This window comes from Cornus florida, unplaced genomic scaffold (genome assembly GCF_030987335.1).
Source record: "Cornus florida cultivar Cherokee Brave unplaced genomic scaffold, ASM3098733v1 CherokeeBrave_3.0.0_Hap2_Chr06, whole genome shotgun sequence".
Taxonomy (NCBI): Eukaryota; Viridiplantae; Streptophyta; class Magnoliopsida; order Cornales; family Cornaceae; genus Cornus; species Cornus florida.
In genome coordinates, this window is record NW_026775576.1 from 77457494 (window position 1) to 77474656 (window position 17163).

The 17163-nt window shown below is 30.7% G+C and overlaps 2 protein-coding genes across 2 annotated transcripts; one reads left to right on the plus strand and one right to left on the minus strand.

The window, feature by feature from the left end:
• The first annotated feature begins 6886 nt into the window (after positions 1-6886).
• LOC132314939 (stigma-specific STIG1-like protein 2) lies at positions 6887-7333 on the plus strand. Its single transcript, XM_059813708.1, has one exon. The coding sequence runs from the start codon at positions 6887-6889 to the stop codon at positions 7331-7333; it is 447 nt and encodes a 148-aa protein (XP_059669691.1).
• A 7571-nt stretch (positions 7334-14904) lies between these two features.
• Positions 14905-15378, minus strand: LOC132314384 (uncharacterized). The gene has a single exon (XM_059813257.1). The coding sequence runs from the start codon at positions 15376-15378 to the stop codon at positions 14905-14907; it is 474 nt and encodes a 157-aa protein (XP_059669240.1).
• Positions 15379-17163: the final 1785 nt, after the last annotated feature.

Here is a 17163-nt window from a genome sequence, read left to right on the forward strand (position 1 = left end):
GGTTTAACCTTGAAGAAATTTAAAATATAAAAAGAATAACTTGTGTATTCAAATTAAACAATAAATAGTTTATGGAAAAAAATATTAATCAATAAATATCCGACTCGAATTCAGTTTACACAATATATCTCTTTAATCTCTGTTATTACTTATTAGCTTTGAACTTGCATTACTTTATTAATTACAATTAAAGTATTTGGACACGTACAAAAAGTAAAAAGTACGTAGAATTAAAGGCACGCTTTCAGTTTTTGTAGGATATCCATCAGATGCTCCTGCTACATGTCTGTGCCATTCCCCAAATAGATGTCCTTCTCGGCCATCTTTTCTTGTGACAGGTAAGACCACATTCTTGGTTGGCAAGCAAAGCTAATAAATGCTAACATGGCAGTACTTTTAAGCTACAAATGATATCACTCCGACCATGTGAAACCAACACTAAAGATATATTTTGTGTGTATATATATATATACCCATACCGTCACCATCATCACTTACACCGCCACTGCTAAGCGAGCGGTATTAGAGTCGACAGAAAGGAATACCAATTTCCTTTATTTTGGGTAAGTTATACGGACATTTCTTATAATTATAATTTGCCGTAATTATAGGGATTCATATATAGTTTAGTTATGCAATTTTATTTTTTTATTTAGTTAAAAGGTGTAGTATGGTCTCTTTAAACTTACGTAGATTTTAAAAAGGTTTATGGTTAATTAGGGGAAAAAAATTATATGGTCTTGTTACACTCAACTAGAAAAGTAGTTATGAAAATAATTTAGGTTGTGTTCGGTTGCATGAAACAGAAATCTTGAAATTAGAGAAATTTTTTATTCAATTCTGTGAGTTGTTTTTCATGTAACCGAACCGAACAAAGCCAGGTTATGTATTCTTTCTTACTCAAACTAGTGATGTAGTAGTTTTATAATCTTTTACCTGTAGGTAACACGGCTATTTACTTTTGTTTAATTTGAGTGTGGTAATTGAATTTTTCTGTATAATATATAATGACTATTTGTTGATTCAAATTATAAATAAATTTTATGTATATAGTCGAGCTAGCGGCCTTAACTGAAATATATTATAATGTTTCTTTCACAGTGTTTTTGACACGTGCATGTAACGGTCTTTTTATAAAGTATAAGAGAAGTAATATTATAATATTTTTAATAAAGTATAAGCACGTGATATAGGTATTTTTCAGTTTTCCATTTTTGGAACTGAAAACAGCTTTCCAAAACAAATATTAAACAAAAGATGAAAAAAAAAAAAATTACAAATTGTGTTCAATCATTACTAATTTGACTAAAAATCAATAACAGAAAATGATGTAAAAAAAAATAATTTAGAACTACAAATTGTATCGAAACATTATTAGTTTTATGGTATGCTAATTTGGAAATCAGCCGCTTCCAAATGCTTTTGATTTATAGAATTTTCAGCAAGATGATAAAAATAATTAAAAAAAAAAAAAAAAACAACTCAAACTGCAGTAGAGTTGCTCAAATACGCAAATCATAATCAGGATCGACGATGACGAAGCCGCAAATCATTATCAGTTTCTGGATAAACGACGAAGATGATATGAACAATATTCTCCATAGTAAAGAGTGATGCACACATTATTAATTTTACGATTCCGAAAACTTAGAACTACAAATTGTGTCGAACAATTTGTACTTTTAAAATAGGAGAGCTGCTCAACCATTTTCTGGATCGACGACGATGACGACTGTAGGAACGATGACGACAATAAAAAAAGAATAACGCCACACATTATTAAGTTTACGATTGCAAAAAATGTGCCATTGCCTTTACATAAAACTATAGAAATCTGCATCAAAGCTTCCAATAACGCGTCCCATATTCCAAAGTCATCGTAACCATAAAATAGTTCCCGAAACGCGTAACATTCCAGCGTAAATGACATCCAACTGATACTATAGGTAACATCCTCAGGTAGGTATCGCAAAAGAAAAACTATGAATAGACCATTGAGGCATATCGCAGTTTTTGCGAAGCATCCCATGAAGTGCACATTATGTCGATATGGGCTCGAGTCAATAAGGATGAGTAACAAAAGCATGTATGCGAGTAGCCCAATAGAAATTCCAACTGCACCAAACATTTGTGAAACATCATCATGTATCATGCAAAAGCTGAGTTTGCCAATACCCATAGACACCACACCCAAGGCTAACCAGAGAAATACAACATATTCTGCATTCAAAACCGAAGGTTAATTTTTAAAATGTGCAAATTAAATTAAATTACCAAAAACAAAAAGTTATTTTTGTAATAAAGATATATTAAAAGTCAATAATGAACAAATTAGTGAGGATTTCCATTATATTTTTGTGGGAATTTATGGTGAGGGTCTATATGGAAGAAATTGTGTATTTCAGTGGGTTAGTCATCATTAATGATTTTAGCTTCCGCATTTCAGATTCAGAGATAATAACAGTTTATAAGTTTTTGCAATTTACTTTCTCTTCTTCTTCTTTTTTTCTTTTCTTTTTTAGGTAAATCAATTTACCTGTTTAGAAATAAGAAAAGACAAAAAAAAAAAAAAAAAAAGCCTAACACCATTTAATTTAATAATTAAAAATGATTAAATCCAAATTAGAGGGAAGTATATAGAACTGAGCAAGAAATATAAAGTACTTTCCATTAATGTACTGTTCGAATAACTCGCCTATCTGATCTATTAAATTTTCGTTCTCCATCTGTCAAAACAATAAAAACCAACATTTATAACTTTATGAGTAAACGATTCACTTAAATAGGGTAAATTTTTTGTTGAGTTGGGTGAATAATAATGATAATAGTAATAATCATAATAAAACTGTATAGTCTAAATTAAGTTGCATAAAAAATAAAAAAAATAAAAATAAATGTATCTCCGTTACACCTACCATTTCAACCTAATTATTTTACACAAGACAGGAACTAGAGTAATAAATATAAGGTATATTTTCAATATTAAGATGTAACATCATATAATTGCACTTCTTTATTTGAAAAAAAATAATGCAAATCAACAGTAACATGAATATATTTAAAAAATCAAGTAAATTCTAACCGAATCTTAAGAGGAAATCAATCTGAGTCTTGCAAAAAAATGATTTTGAGAGAGTTTTCTTTTCTTTTGTATTTATCATCGCAAGAAGTAGAGGCTGTTTAGGATTAGAATTTGTCATATTAATCACTACGAATCTTATTGTTATTTCAGCCACTGTGTATTATTTCAGCCATTTTAAGGTGGTCTAGATAATCACTACAAAAACTAAGATAATCACTAAGAAAAAAATACTTTGTTTAAATTAAATTTACTTAAATTAAATTAATTTTTAAATAATCACTACGAATCTTATGATCTTTCATATTATTTGTGTGATTGATAGAACTAATTTATTTATTTTAAACTTTATGAAAAATAAATTTCAAACAAGCTCCTGGAGGCTCTAATTAACCCAAATAAAAAAATGTGACATCCTCCCACGAATGTATTCAATTATTGTACTTTTTTTATAATAGGAGGCTAATTTTAGTGAGCTCGTAACTACTCTCTTCTTCTTCTTCTAATTTTTTTTTTTTTAAATTAAAAATTAAGGATGGTTACTGGTTAGTCTAATTAGAAGCATATTTATTAATTTTTTTTTTTTTTTTTTAAAAAAAAGAAACAAGCATGTTCAAGAGTGTTATATATACACACACGCTGATTGACATAAATACCCTTCATATTTTCAGGAATGAAATTAATAATAATAATGTCATTTCACATTAAAAGTGGAAAAAATTCTCAATGGTATGCTATCATTGATCGGTTAGAAACTAATGGAGGATCTTAATTGACTTGCCAAGCTGTGTTATCACAAGAGTTGACTTCTGACAGTAAATTGAGATTGTAATTCAACTGTACTTGTTGCATAATTAATTTTAATATCAAAACCAATTTTTTTGCCTTCAAGTCAAAGAATCCGTGTTGCCTTCAAATGTAAGTGACTGCCCATTTCTTCAATTAACACCCTAATTCCATTCAAATTGTTGACATAGTAGTAATTCTCTTACAAATACTGTATTAAATAAATATAACATTGTTAAGAAACGTCAACTCAAAAAGAGTATAATGGGTGGGTGGTCTTGATGAATCTAGGGGTGTTTTGATCAATGACCACTATTTAGTCTCACTAAAGGGTCTTGATCAAATGTACTCGAAAATCCACTTAAAAAACATAATAGTTTTCTTTCAATACCCCCAAATAAATAAAATAATTTGAAGAATTAGGTGGCAAATTGATGAAAGAACTTTCCCAATATTTTTGGAGAGACTTGAATTCTCTATTTTTTTTTACTTAATTTACAAATTAAGAAAATACCACTAAATCACAGACTTTAGTATAATTATCTAAATTAACATTGTTGAAAATCATGTACTAGTTTAACAATAGAGTCTTACAAAGTGGAGTTCAAGACACATTTATTTTTTATTTTTTGAGGTTAATGAAAATTTTCAGACTCATCGAACACAATGAGTCTCATGAAATTTCATTGGACTGTATTCTCTTAAAGTTGATATAATTTTTATGACCTTACTCAATACAGAGACGTAATAGATTTGAACAAACATATATTATTCCTTTAAAAGAGAAGTTGAGAGTTCAAGTCGTGTTTAAAGCTATATTGTGATTGCATGCAAGTTTGATTGAACATTCTTTAAAATAGAAAAAAATAAATAAATAGCAGAGGACAGAGGAGATGTACATTATTTTCACTCAAAAGACAAAAAGACTCCTCTCTTTTTTTTTAAAAAAAAAAAAAAAGAAAAAAAATTGTTCAATTACTCTTAGCGTCTTAGGTGGTAAATAAATCAATACTTCAATAGATTATTAAATTTTATGATAATTAAATATTGAAAGAAATTAAGTGAAATGTGCTCAATCCCTCAACGCGTGGCATTCTCTCATTGGAAGCTTCTTGTGATATATTGCATTACATATCACTCAATTAACATGTACTATATAACTTTCATTCTGTGCTTGATTCAAAATTCCGAGTTCAATAAGCTGTCTTTCAGCTCAAGCCTTTGTTTTATATATATACTTATATATAGAAAATGAAGTGGCTTAAGAGGTTGTTTACTGTGTTTTTGCTAATTGTAGTTTTCATTTCTTTATTGCTCTCTGCCTTTGCTTTCCCAAACAGCATGCCCCAGTTTCTTCAGGTCGGCATTCTGGGACTCTAGCTGTTTATCAACCGGGCACGCATCTTGACCAGAGCAGGAAAAGTCATAATTGCCCTTTTGACTTATTCATTATATTTATTTTTTATTTTTGTTTTTAGGGTTCATTGATGCTTTAAAAAAAACAAGTGTTCATTTGAAAAACCTTAAAAAAAAAAAAAAAAACACTCAATTAGGATGGTTAAATCTAACTTATTATACCATAGAAACAGTAACCCTGCCAAAAAATAAGGTCTTTGGTTGAATTAATATATGTGGTTGAATTGAAAAATATTAAACTTGTCTACAACTGGCTTGCAACTGTGTTATGGAGCCCATTCCCTTCTCTCCTTTCACAATCGGAAGTAAGGGTGTCAATACCCCTAGTATTATTCGATTTAATTTGAGTCCTAAAATAAAGAAAAAATGAAAAGCCTATATATATATATATATATATATATATATATATATTTTGATGAATTGAAACAGGATGAATATCATTGCTTATATTTTCATCCCACATCTTTATTGTAGGCTAGTCACATCCACCCACAAAAGAGCACGTGAATTAATATGGTAAAACTTGAGCCAAAGACCCGGCGGTCGTAGTTAATTTGTTTCAATTGGTCCATCACTTAAAGTTGGAATTTCTCAACCATAAACAGCAAAAATAGATCCAAAAATAAATTAATTAATTAATTAATGAACAAAATCCTTAAGACCTTCTTCTTTTCTTTGAAATCCCAGTTAGTGAATACATGCTCTAGAGGTTTGCACTGGTCAGATTTCATTATTGTCAACCTACATGATATTATAACGACAATTAATTAATGTCAGATTTCATTATTGTCAACCTACATGATATTATAATAACAATTAATTAATACTTGAAATGGAACCAGTCCCAAATCGAATTCGATGTGAAGTCAATTTTAATGATTTGAACTTTAATTTTGTATTCAAATTTAAGAATATGCAGAATATAGATCTTCATTGAAAGATTTAAGCGAATTCGAGTTTAGGAATCTGAATAATTCTTATCAGAATCAAATTTGACACGAAATTACTTTATTTGAATCTATGTGAGTTGAACATGGATCCACATTCATAGGATCCGTTTTGTATTTGAATCTAGATAAGATCCTAATATTGAAATACGAATAATCTGGATTCACATGAATTTCACATGAATTTGCTCTATTTGGAATTTCGACTGCTAACTATATATATAATCCCAAAAATTACAAAATAACGTATGAATGGTTTCCTAGCAAAACTTATAGTTTATTGGGGGCAGAATTGTCCTCTTCAGCAGGAGGGGTGACCCATTGAGTAAAAGTTTGAGTGTCCAAATAACAGTCATTTCCATATAAACTAAAACCAAAAAACAATCACCCAATAAAAACAATTACCCAAAAAAAAAAAAAAAAATGTAAAACCAAAAATTGAAACACACTCTTAGCAGCACACCCCAAGAGCCTCCCACCTTTTACCACTATTTCCGCGTCAACCCCTCCCTTTAGTCATCTACAAAACCCTCTACTGTTGCATGCCATTTCCTTACACAAATCTCTCCCCTATTTAACAAATTCCAAGACCATCTCCCTCCCCCCTCCTCTCTCTCTCTCTAGTTTTCTCTCTCTCTCCACCTTCATGATCACAACCATGAAGGTGATGAAAACAATCTTCGCTTTAGCCATCACCATGGCTATAACACTCACTCTCACCATGAAAAACATCGCGGACGAAGAAGAGAAACCGCCTTTCAAGCTCATTAATCCTCTAGACACTGCATCCAAAGGTCTACCTTCCAAAAGGCTAAGTCGTTTCCTAGCCGATAAGAACCCTAGAGCAGCTGATCATTGTCACAAAGACAGGGACATTTGTTACGTCCATGGAAGCCGGAACTCTACTTGCTGCAACAACAAATGCATAGACTTGACGACGGATGACGATAACTGCGGTGCATGCAAGCACAAGTGCAAGTTCACATACTCTTGCTGCCGAGGAGAGTGCGTTGATCTGGCCTATGACAAGAGGCACTGCGGGGCTTGCAACAACCGGTGCATGCCCGGTGGCTACTGTATATATGGAATGTGTGACTATGCTTAAGAAGGTCCATATATAGGGGTCACGAGGTTCGTTATTTAAAATTTCATATATAATCAATAAAAAACCACATTAATTTGGTGGTTCTCAATACTCTATATATATATATATATATATATATAGTTAATGATTTAAAATCATATAGTGTTTATCTAAATGTAATGTTATTCAAAACTTCCAAGTATAATATGTATTAAAAACTCATTCTAGCTTGTTAGCTTACAATTTGTTAGGGTTAGAGAGATATATACTTGAGATATTGCGTATTATGCAATTGAGATCGAAATTTCCATTGTTTGGTTATTAATGGTGTAAATGAGAGGGGAATTCAAGTCCCTTAATTTCTGTTCTGAATGGAAAATAATATGTAACAAATAAAGTATTTTTAATTTCATACTCAAATATTACTCACTAGAGTTGAGTCTAAATTGTTTAAACACTGTGAAAGAACACTGAAAAGATGTTGTGTGTTTATTGATTGAATGGATATAATTATAGTCTTAATTAAATAAAGCTACAAGCTAGTTGCTGATATATATAATAGGAGGGTAATATCCATCTCTATATATTAAGTTATAACTTACAATTATATATTAACAAGAATAATGGTCATTAATGTTATATTTTTTCTTAATTCTAAAAATAACAATTAATTAATAACTATATATATATATATATATATATATTTCAGTGGCAAAAACTCACACACTTAATTTGGCTCCTTGGAGACTTGAACTCTCACCATCCACTTTAAAAGATAGATGAGATACCACTAAGCCACAAAGCCTGTAATTAATAACTAATTTGTTTTTCAAAAGTTTCCTGATAAGTTTGTTACGTTATTCCTATGTTTCAAACTTAATTTAGTACCCAAATGTATGTATATCTTGAGAGTTCTTTTTCTTTTATATCACAGAGTTCATATTTTTTTTAATATATATATATATAGTCTAATTACAAATAATAAGGAGACGATACTAGCACACGTTTGATATTTCAATTCAAGAAGTAAAATGCCGGAAGTTTATTTCAATATCACTTCCTTAAACAATAAATGGATTAAATGAAAATTGTCATTTTTTTTTTTCTTCACAAAATAAATCAAACCCCTCAAAAAATTCCTAATCCGTATGTAATTGGGGTTTGCTTTGCCTCGTGATATTCTTATTAATTAACAGAAAAACTCATTTCCTGAAATTCAAAAATTAAGAAAATAAATATATATCAAGATTGGGGTTACATGTAATTATTTGTCTATGATTTTCCCAAAGTACCTCAACAGACTTCGGTGCCCACAAAAAAGAAGAAAAAACAGAGAGGAATCAATTGAAAATATTTGTGTAATGTACTTTGCTTTCAAAATTAAATGAATGAAGGGACGCCAGTCACACCACCATCATCTTGTGGCACCATATAACACTATTAAATTGCTAGTGAAATAATAATTAAAATACATTATTTTATTTACTTAAATCGGGAATGTGACACTATTAGTCTGTGAATCTGAAGATGCGTATCAAGATTCAAGAATGAGCGCCTTCCTAATTCGTATACTAAAATATAAAAATAATAATAATAATGAAAAAATGAAATTTTATAAATTAGAACTTTCATGGTCAAAGATTCAAAAGTCTGTATGGCCCTAGGCCCCTAGCTAGGTTACTAGGTTAATTGTTTCATACATTAGCTTTATATATATATATATAATATATATATATAATAAACTAGTACTAATTGGTATTTTGGCAAGCAAAAGCTGGGTCTTAGTCATCCTTCATTTCCTCTAAGAACTTTACTTCAAGAGTACAAAAAGTGAACCAGACCTAGCTTCTTCAATTACAGAATTGTGGAATTTTCCATTAAAATCGCTTAAAACCACATGCTTCACTGCTGTTGCTTCTTCTTCCTCTTCTTCATTTTTATTTTATTATTTTTTTTTTATTGCTTTTCTCTTCCACATCACACACATTTTGTTTTCACATGTAATTTCATTACACTCAACATCTTAGGCACACGGTTTCATCATAAAAAATGTCATTGCCTGTTCGACTTGTAATTGACCGGTCCAACTCAATATTCAAAGTACAAATCATTTAATTCATCTCCAAGTTGCAGAGTTATTGTTAGTTACTTTACATATTGGGTGTAAACACAAAAATTTATTGGTGTGTTTACGCTAAGAGTATTATATTATCGGTATATTAAGAGTACCTAATGATTTATTGTAAACGCCAATCTCATTTAATAAATAGTATGAAACAATTTTTATTCGATGTACAAGTCTTTAACTAAAATTAGATGTTGAGCCAAATCTTAAGAGAAAGTATTCAATGATAATATCTTGTTGAAGATGTAGAGCAAATGTTGATTGCCTATCATCAAATACAAGCACGCATAAGTTTTATTTCAAAAGGAGGATTTTTAGATGTGCAAGTTAATTAAACAAAGGCATTTATTGATATTCACATAACTCATATATATATGATTAGTCAAATTTGAGTTATTGGTTCTTCTCACTGCCATGTGCATACAAAAACATATTAATTCTGAAAATTGATAAAAATATAAATATGAAAGGATTTACAATTAGTAATTAATATTACATGGCATCTTGAAGGAGTATATATGTTTGATTAACAAATTATTATGAAATTGAAGAAAATACTAAGTGCAGTCAGAGTCGTTTTAAATGTCTGAAATTTATATAATTCAATAATTGAGCTTGTACAGTCGTAATTTTGTGTTGCAAAAATAAGTAGAATGCAATATCATAAATATTTATTGGGTGTGCCGATTGTAATAACCCCAGTCAAGTTTTTTTTTTCAACAATGTAACCCAATAAAGTTGATGTACTACAATGGCGAAGTACTGAGGTGTGACATCTAAAAAAGGGCAAAGAATGATATTCCCTTCTTTTATCGAAGCCCACTTTCTAAACATGTGCTTAATCACATAGGCTTATCTGTTAAGAAGCCCAAATCTGAATGAAAAAATAAAGCCCATTATGATCTGAATTAATTTTTTTACTATTTGCATTTTTTAAATGCAAATTTTGATTATTATAATAATGCTCCTACTGAAAATTTTAAAATTCCCAAAGACTTTAAGAAAATTTCTCAAAAATAAAAAAACCCCTCATTTTCAAACTCATAAAAAAAATTAAAATTAAAATTAAAAAAGACCCATGTCTTTTCTCCTCCAATAAGTCCCACAAAAAATTCAAGAATCAAAATTCAAAACAGATCTCTTCTTTGTTATATATTTATTATTTTGATTTAAATTTTGTTATCATATTATTTTAACGGTTGCTTCATCTGAAGTAAATTCTTGACTCTAACACTATTAGCAAACCTTTCGTGTAAATTTTAGATTCAATCCTCGATCTCTAGTGCTCCAAATACTTTGTGCATAATTATTAAAAAACGCATATTATACACCTATACTACATATAATTGTAACTGAATTAAGCTTATATTTTGTCAAATAAATTTCAAACTTAATGAATAATTATAATTTTTTAGTTGAAATCTTGTAATATGTGTACATAAACATTTTATGCAAAAAAATATTATAAACTTTATCTATGTTTGGTTTGAAACAATCCCCTTCCCCATCATTTTTTTTTTTGGAAAAGGTAAGTCGATTGTGCATATTCCTTTCTTAAACTGGATTTTAATAATTTCCAGTGATTTGTGTTTGAGCTAAAATAAACCATAAATAATTTCCTCCATGTTTAACACATTCAAAATCACTGCTGCTGGTGCTTTCTATCATTGTTGTTCATAAGTAGTGGCTCCTTTTTTTTTCCACAACTTTTTATAGGCATGCTACCACCCATCTAATCTACCAAAATTCAGTACAACTCTTTGCTCCTCTAGAATATTCTATCATCTATGACAGCATTTCTAATGGATTTCTAATGGATTCTTCGAATTTAGGCTTTTCGAATTTTTCACATCGACATTTTTTAATAGTCACGTCAACAATTTTCATAACCACGTTTAGCGTTTTAGAGTCTCCGACTTTTAACTATCGCGTGTACTTTAATGATACATTTTCACTCCACAAAAATACTAATATTTTTAAAATTTAAAATAAAATTTATTTTTTAACTTTTTTTTAACGGCTATATTTATAATGTCTCCATTGTTTTTAATAAATAAAAAAATCATATTTTAAAATAATTTTCAATTTGTTAGGGAAAACAAATAAATTTTTTTTTTTTGTTTGGTTAGTCAATATAGCTGTTAAGGCACTGTTTGGGTTAGCCAAACAGTACCTAAAACAGCTATAACATCAATAGGAACATTGAAAATTTTAAAAAGGAAAAAAAAAAAAAAAATCACTTTTTTTCAATTTTTTAAAACTTTTTTTTGCCAAAAAAAACCTTTAAGGCACTGTTTGTGTCAGCCAAACAGTGCCTTAACGGCTCTTTGGTTCAATTATTTTGAGGGAAAAAAAAGAAAAGAAAAGAGACCAAAATAAGCCAAAAATCTGAATTTTTAGTTTTTATTTCAGCCAAATATGCCCTTAGGAACAATATTCTGTTCTGGGCCTGAATTAAAAAAATAAAATAAAACAAAATTCGACTCACAAAAAGTGAACCATAATCGCCTTCAGGGTCGCCTTTTTTGACGATCTCAAATTTTGTGGCCCACTTTTTCGATAGCCTATTGGAGCAAGCAGTCTCAAAATTTTGGGCCAAATTTGCAAACGGCAGCACCAATGGAATATACAAAAAATTTTAATATTTTAAAATCTTCCAACACTCTTTATAATATTTCCATAATTCTTTACACTATTCTGGAATACTATAGAACGGCATTCTTTGCCTAACAATGGCAATTGGCTTGGATGACTTAGATAAGTTGATTGTATCATAATGTATTTTTGGATGTCCAGACTAGGTGATAGTTTCAAATTACCCTGGCTCCACAATTTTATTAAAACAATAAAACATCGACATAAAATTATTGGTTACTTTTATTGTAAAATGACGACCATAATGATTTTTCTTTAATGTGTAGCATAATTATTTTTCTTTGGAACTTCTCCATATTAAAAGTGCAGATCTCTTCCAGCTTGAAAATTTAAATCCATGACCCCAAATCTAACATTAATTTTTAAAAAAACCAAAATTTAATGCACTTTCTCACTTAAGATAGTGAGGTAGTATATTTTGATCCTTTCGGCCAATGACACGTGACTGCCTTAAAATAATTTCGTGAACTTCTCACTCATAAATGGAAATCAAACACTCAAGACATGTATATATACGTTGGAGGGCGTGCATATATGTATATGTCTGTATTTTTATAGCTCGGCTTCCATTATTATCTAAGCATCAAATTTTGAAATAGAGTTATCAATAAATTTTTATTTTTTTTTAAGAAAAGGTATCCAAAGCCCACCCTTGTTTCACACTCGGAGAGATACAGTAAAAAAGATGGAACAAAATACACACATAGATATACAACATACATGCTATACAACAATGGGATCGTGTTATACGTATATAGACATTTTAGGCACAATACATTGTGGAAAAATGCTTCATCTAAAAAGTTTCCATAACCTTGAATCTTTTCATCATATGAAAAGAATGAATTCTAGATAGTGTGCAATTAGAATAAATAAACAGTAACAATCAGAACCATCTTTGCGAGTGAACAAGAAAGTCATAACTAGCTAGTATCATGTATTGTTGTATATCTTAAGAATTTGCTTAAATGTCATGAAGAAACAATGAAAACTATGTAATATCAATATTTGAATTTAAAAAAATAAAATGGAATTTTGCTAAGTGAAAAATAATATACCTAAACAAATAAATATGCAACTCCATAAATGTTTCATAATAATTTTACAATCATGAGTTAATTTCATCACTCTTTTAATTTTCTTAGTATTGAGTTTTGAATGGAGAATTTAAATAAAACATAACAATAATAATCATGGTAATATATATAAATAAATATATATGTGTGTGTGTGTGTGTGTGTGTGTGAGTGTGCAGGGGCTACCATATTTTTTTATCACGTTTTTATTTATTTATTAGTATTTGTATTATACTCGTACAAACATATAGGCATATTTCTACTGTTTATGCTTTCTTTTTTTAATATATGTTTTCTAAAAGATTGTATTATACTCGTAAACGTTCATGGAGTCCTTGCAAGAACTCCATTGCTTGGTCTTCTTGTTGCCTCACAACTAGAGCTAGACAAAAAATTCGTGAATATGTAGATCCGATTCGTATGGATCGGATTGTTAAATTCACATATCAGTGGTGGATTTAAAAATGTGAATCCGTAGTACGCGGATCGGATTACGAATTACCTTGTCAAAAATTCGATTTGATCCGTGAATTCGATTCGTGACCTACGGATTCACATTTTTTAAATCCACCACTGATCCGTGAATTTAACAATCCGATCCATACGAATCGGATCTACATATTCGCGAATTTTTTGTCCAGCCCTAGTTGTGAGGCGACAAGAAGACCAAGCAATGGAGTTCTTGCAAGGACTCCATGAACGTTTACGAATATAATACATGTGAGTATAATACAATCTTTTAGAAAACATATATTAAAAAAGAAAGAAAAAGAAAACATAAACAGTAAAAATATGACTATATGTTAATATTATACAATATAAGTATTTATTTATTATTTATTTCTTTGGGAGTTGACCAGTGGACCACCTACAGATTTGTAGAGCAAAGAGAAATCAGAAAAACAATTTATTAAGCACACATAGCTACTAGCTTCATCTTTTCAGTGTTAGAACACTTGGGTAGTTGGATCTGAAATAAGCATCTGGAGACCACAGTGTTGCTTGGAATTGAACAAGTCCTCTCTCGAGAGGGAGATCACAGCGAACCAAGGTCGGTCGCATGGCCAGTGAAGAGTCAATCGAATCGGTTTGAATTTCTTTCGGATTTAGGGTTCGGTTGCGACCGAAGAAATCAGAGACTACCAACAGCTGATTGTTCTTGTTCTTGTTGATGATGAATCGATGAGATCGACAATGATTTGAAGAAGAAAATCAACATGATGGAAAGGTTTGGGTCTCATTTGTTGATGATGATGATAAAGAGAGTGAGTCGAAGAATAAATAATGACCCTAAGAGGAGATCGGAGAAGAAGAAAATCGGTGGATTGGACGCATGCGAAAAGATTGTGTAACCACATGAACCCTAGGAGGAGATCGGAGAAGAAAATGGAGATGGAGATGAAGATGATATCCGCGGATTGGATCCGATCTGATCCGTTGTTTCACGGATTCGATTCGATCTGATCCGTGGGCTAACGGATTGGTAACGGATTCAAAATCTCCCAATCCATTGCAAGTGGTTTATGCCTAATCCGATTCGTGGTCACCTCTACTCACAACACTTGCTTTGCCATGTCGACAAGTACATGGCTGAATTCAAAATCTTCCAATCTGTTGCGAGCAAATCGGATTAGGATTTATGCCTAATCCGATCCGATCCGTAACCACCCCTACTCAGAGCACTTGTTTTGTCATGTCCACAAGTACATGGCTGAATATCTTCAAGGGAATTAAGTTCATCCCATAAAGCCTTTTAACTTTGTAAAATAAGTAGAAACAGAGGAATCACCTTGTGTACAAGAATCAATGGATTGCTTCAATTGATACACCTTTGGTGCATTTGTCTGAATGAATCTGTCACGAAGATCAAGCCAAATCTCTTTGGCAGTGTCGGCATAGAGCATGCTTGCACGGATTTCAGCGTCCGTGGAGTTGAGTATCCAAGAACTAACCAAGTTGTTGCATCGCTCCCAGTGATGCAAGTCACTAGTACTTGTGGGTGTTTGAATTGAGCCATCCACAAACCCAAATTTATTTTTCGCACGAAGTGCCATGGTCATGGCACGACACCATGTCCCATAATTGTCTCCAGAAAGAAGTGGAGAAACTAGTATTGCCGTTGGATTATCAGAGTGGTGGATGATGAATGGGTCGTCATTTGATCCTTGGATCTTTCCAGAATCATTTGATTTTTCAGTAACTGACTCCATGGTTAGATCTTATTGCTCTGATACCATAATGAAATAGAGACATGAAATAAAGATAATGGTGCCAACTACAAAATGTAGATGACTGAAGCCTTGTTATTTATATATAATCTGAAAATATAATATACAATTTGGGTGAAATATCTGGTCAAATATAATGATGATGGTCAACAATAATGACAAAGGAATATATGGTTTAATATTAGTAGTTATAATTGTGTGCAATATCTTTTTATAATTCACAAAAAATTTATTTAATATACCCTTGATTATTTTCAGATCATATAAGGTCATAGGCTGATCGCATATAATATTATTGGTTGGGTGGTAATTTAATTGCTTAATACAAAACAGGCCACATTATAAAGAAAGAAAGTGGTGTTAGAAAGCTCTGAGCTACTAACTTTTAATTTGTATTCTCAATGACCTCCTCAACACTCTCAACTCTAATTTCTTTGCTTCTGAGTTAATTCTGAATCAATACATTGCTATAAATTATACATATGACAATGTATCATTGTACTCTTTTTTTAATTTTACATGGATTATGACGTCTACATGACATATGAGGAGAATTGGGTAGTGGAGGGTTTTGGAAAATTAGAGAGGGTAGTGGAGGGTTTTGGAAAATTAGAGAGGTTGTAGGAATTTGTAGGGCTGAGAAGATTTTAGAAGAGCTGAGGATGTAGGAGAGTTTGTAATGTTTGTCAATATTTTAGATATTTTATACAAAAAATTAAATATTGGTGGTAATCTATCATAACAGGATGTCTATATAAAAAGTGGAGGTCAAAATTGTTCTCAATAAGTTCTAACAGGTGGTGTGTAACTAGAAGTGAATGTGATTGCTAAGAGTAAGAATAATCTATGGCTCAATCTTAAGGCACGAATCAATAATACAATCCTATAAAATACGTGTAGTAAAAAATTAAAATACTTATCGTTGATTAGGTTTTTTATATTTTACTCATGTTTGGGTTTGTTGCCGTATTTAATTGAGGAAAACGTTATCGGGTGAAATTCTTTTTATATCTTAACCGAATTTTTCTATTTTATTTTCAAAATACCTCTAACAGCTAGACTGCGGTGTCCCAAAAAAAAAAAAAATTGTAAATATTTGTGAAATGTGCTTTTGCTTTGCAATTTAATCGAGGAAGTCACACACCATGTAAGCATGATTAATATTAATTTTTAATTTAAATCAAGAATGCAACATTATTATTCTGCCTATTAAGATTCATGAATGAGTGCCAACCTAATTTGCATTTTAAAATATGAAAAAAAAATTAATGAAAAAAAGGAATTTTAGAAATTAGAACTTTCATGATCAAACATGCAGAAGTCTGTATCGCGCTAGCTAGATTGCTAGGTTAGGGCAATCCGGCTAATTAAAATTTTCTCGTGCAACAGAACTGTTTTACCCATTCTTAACCTAAACTATAGCACCAGATTTCCTTTTCCCATAGATGTATAAAAGCGTTCAATCGCAACATTCCTCTCCTCCTTTCAATCACAATAAATAAATAAATAAACTATCGTTTTTCCACTTCAATCCCTATACCTCCTTTCATCCAAGCCCACTTTATAAACAGAAACACATATGCTCATATGTGTTTTTAGATATAGCTTCTCATCCATAATTGGAATTCATTTTGATAATTTTGTGATGCATGCCCATTACCCCTTAGGCTTTAGCGGACCGGATATTCTTTCATGGTGTTCTAATCAATTCCGGAGTATCATTTCTCATGTGTATCTAAACAGAAACATTCGCAATGCTTTTGAAGA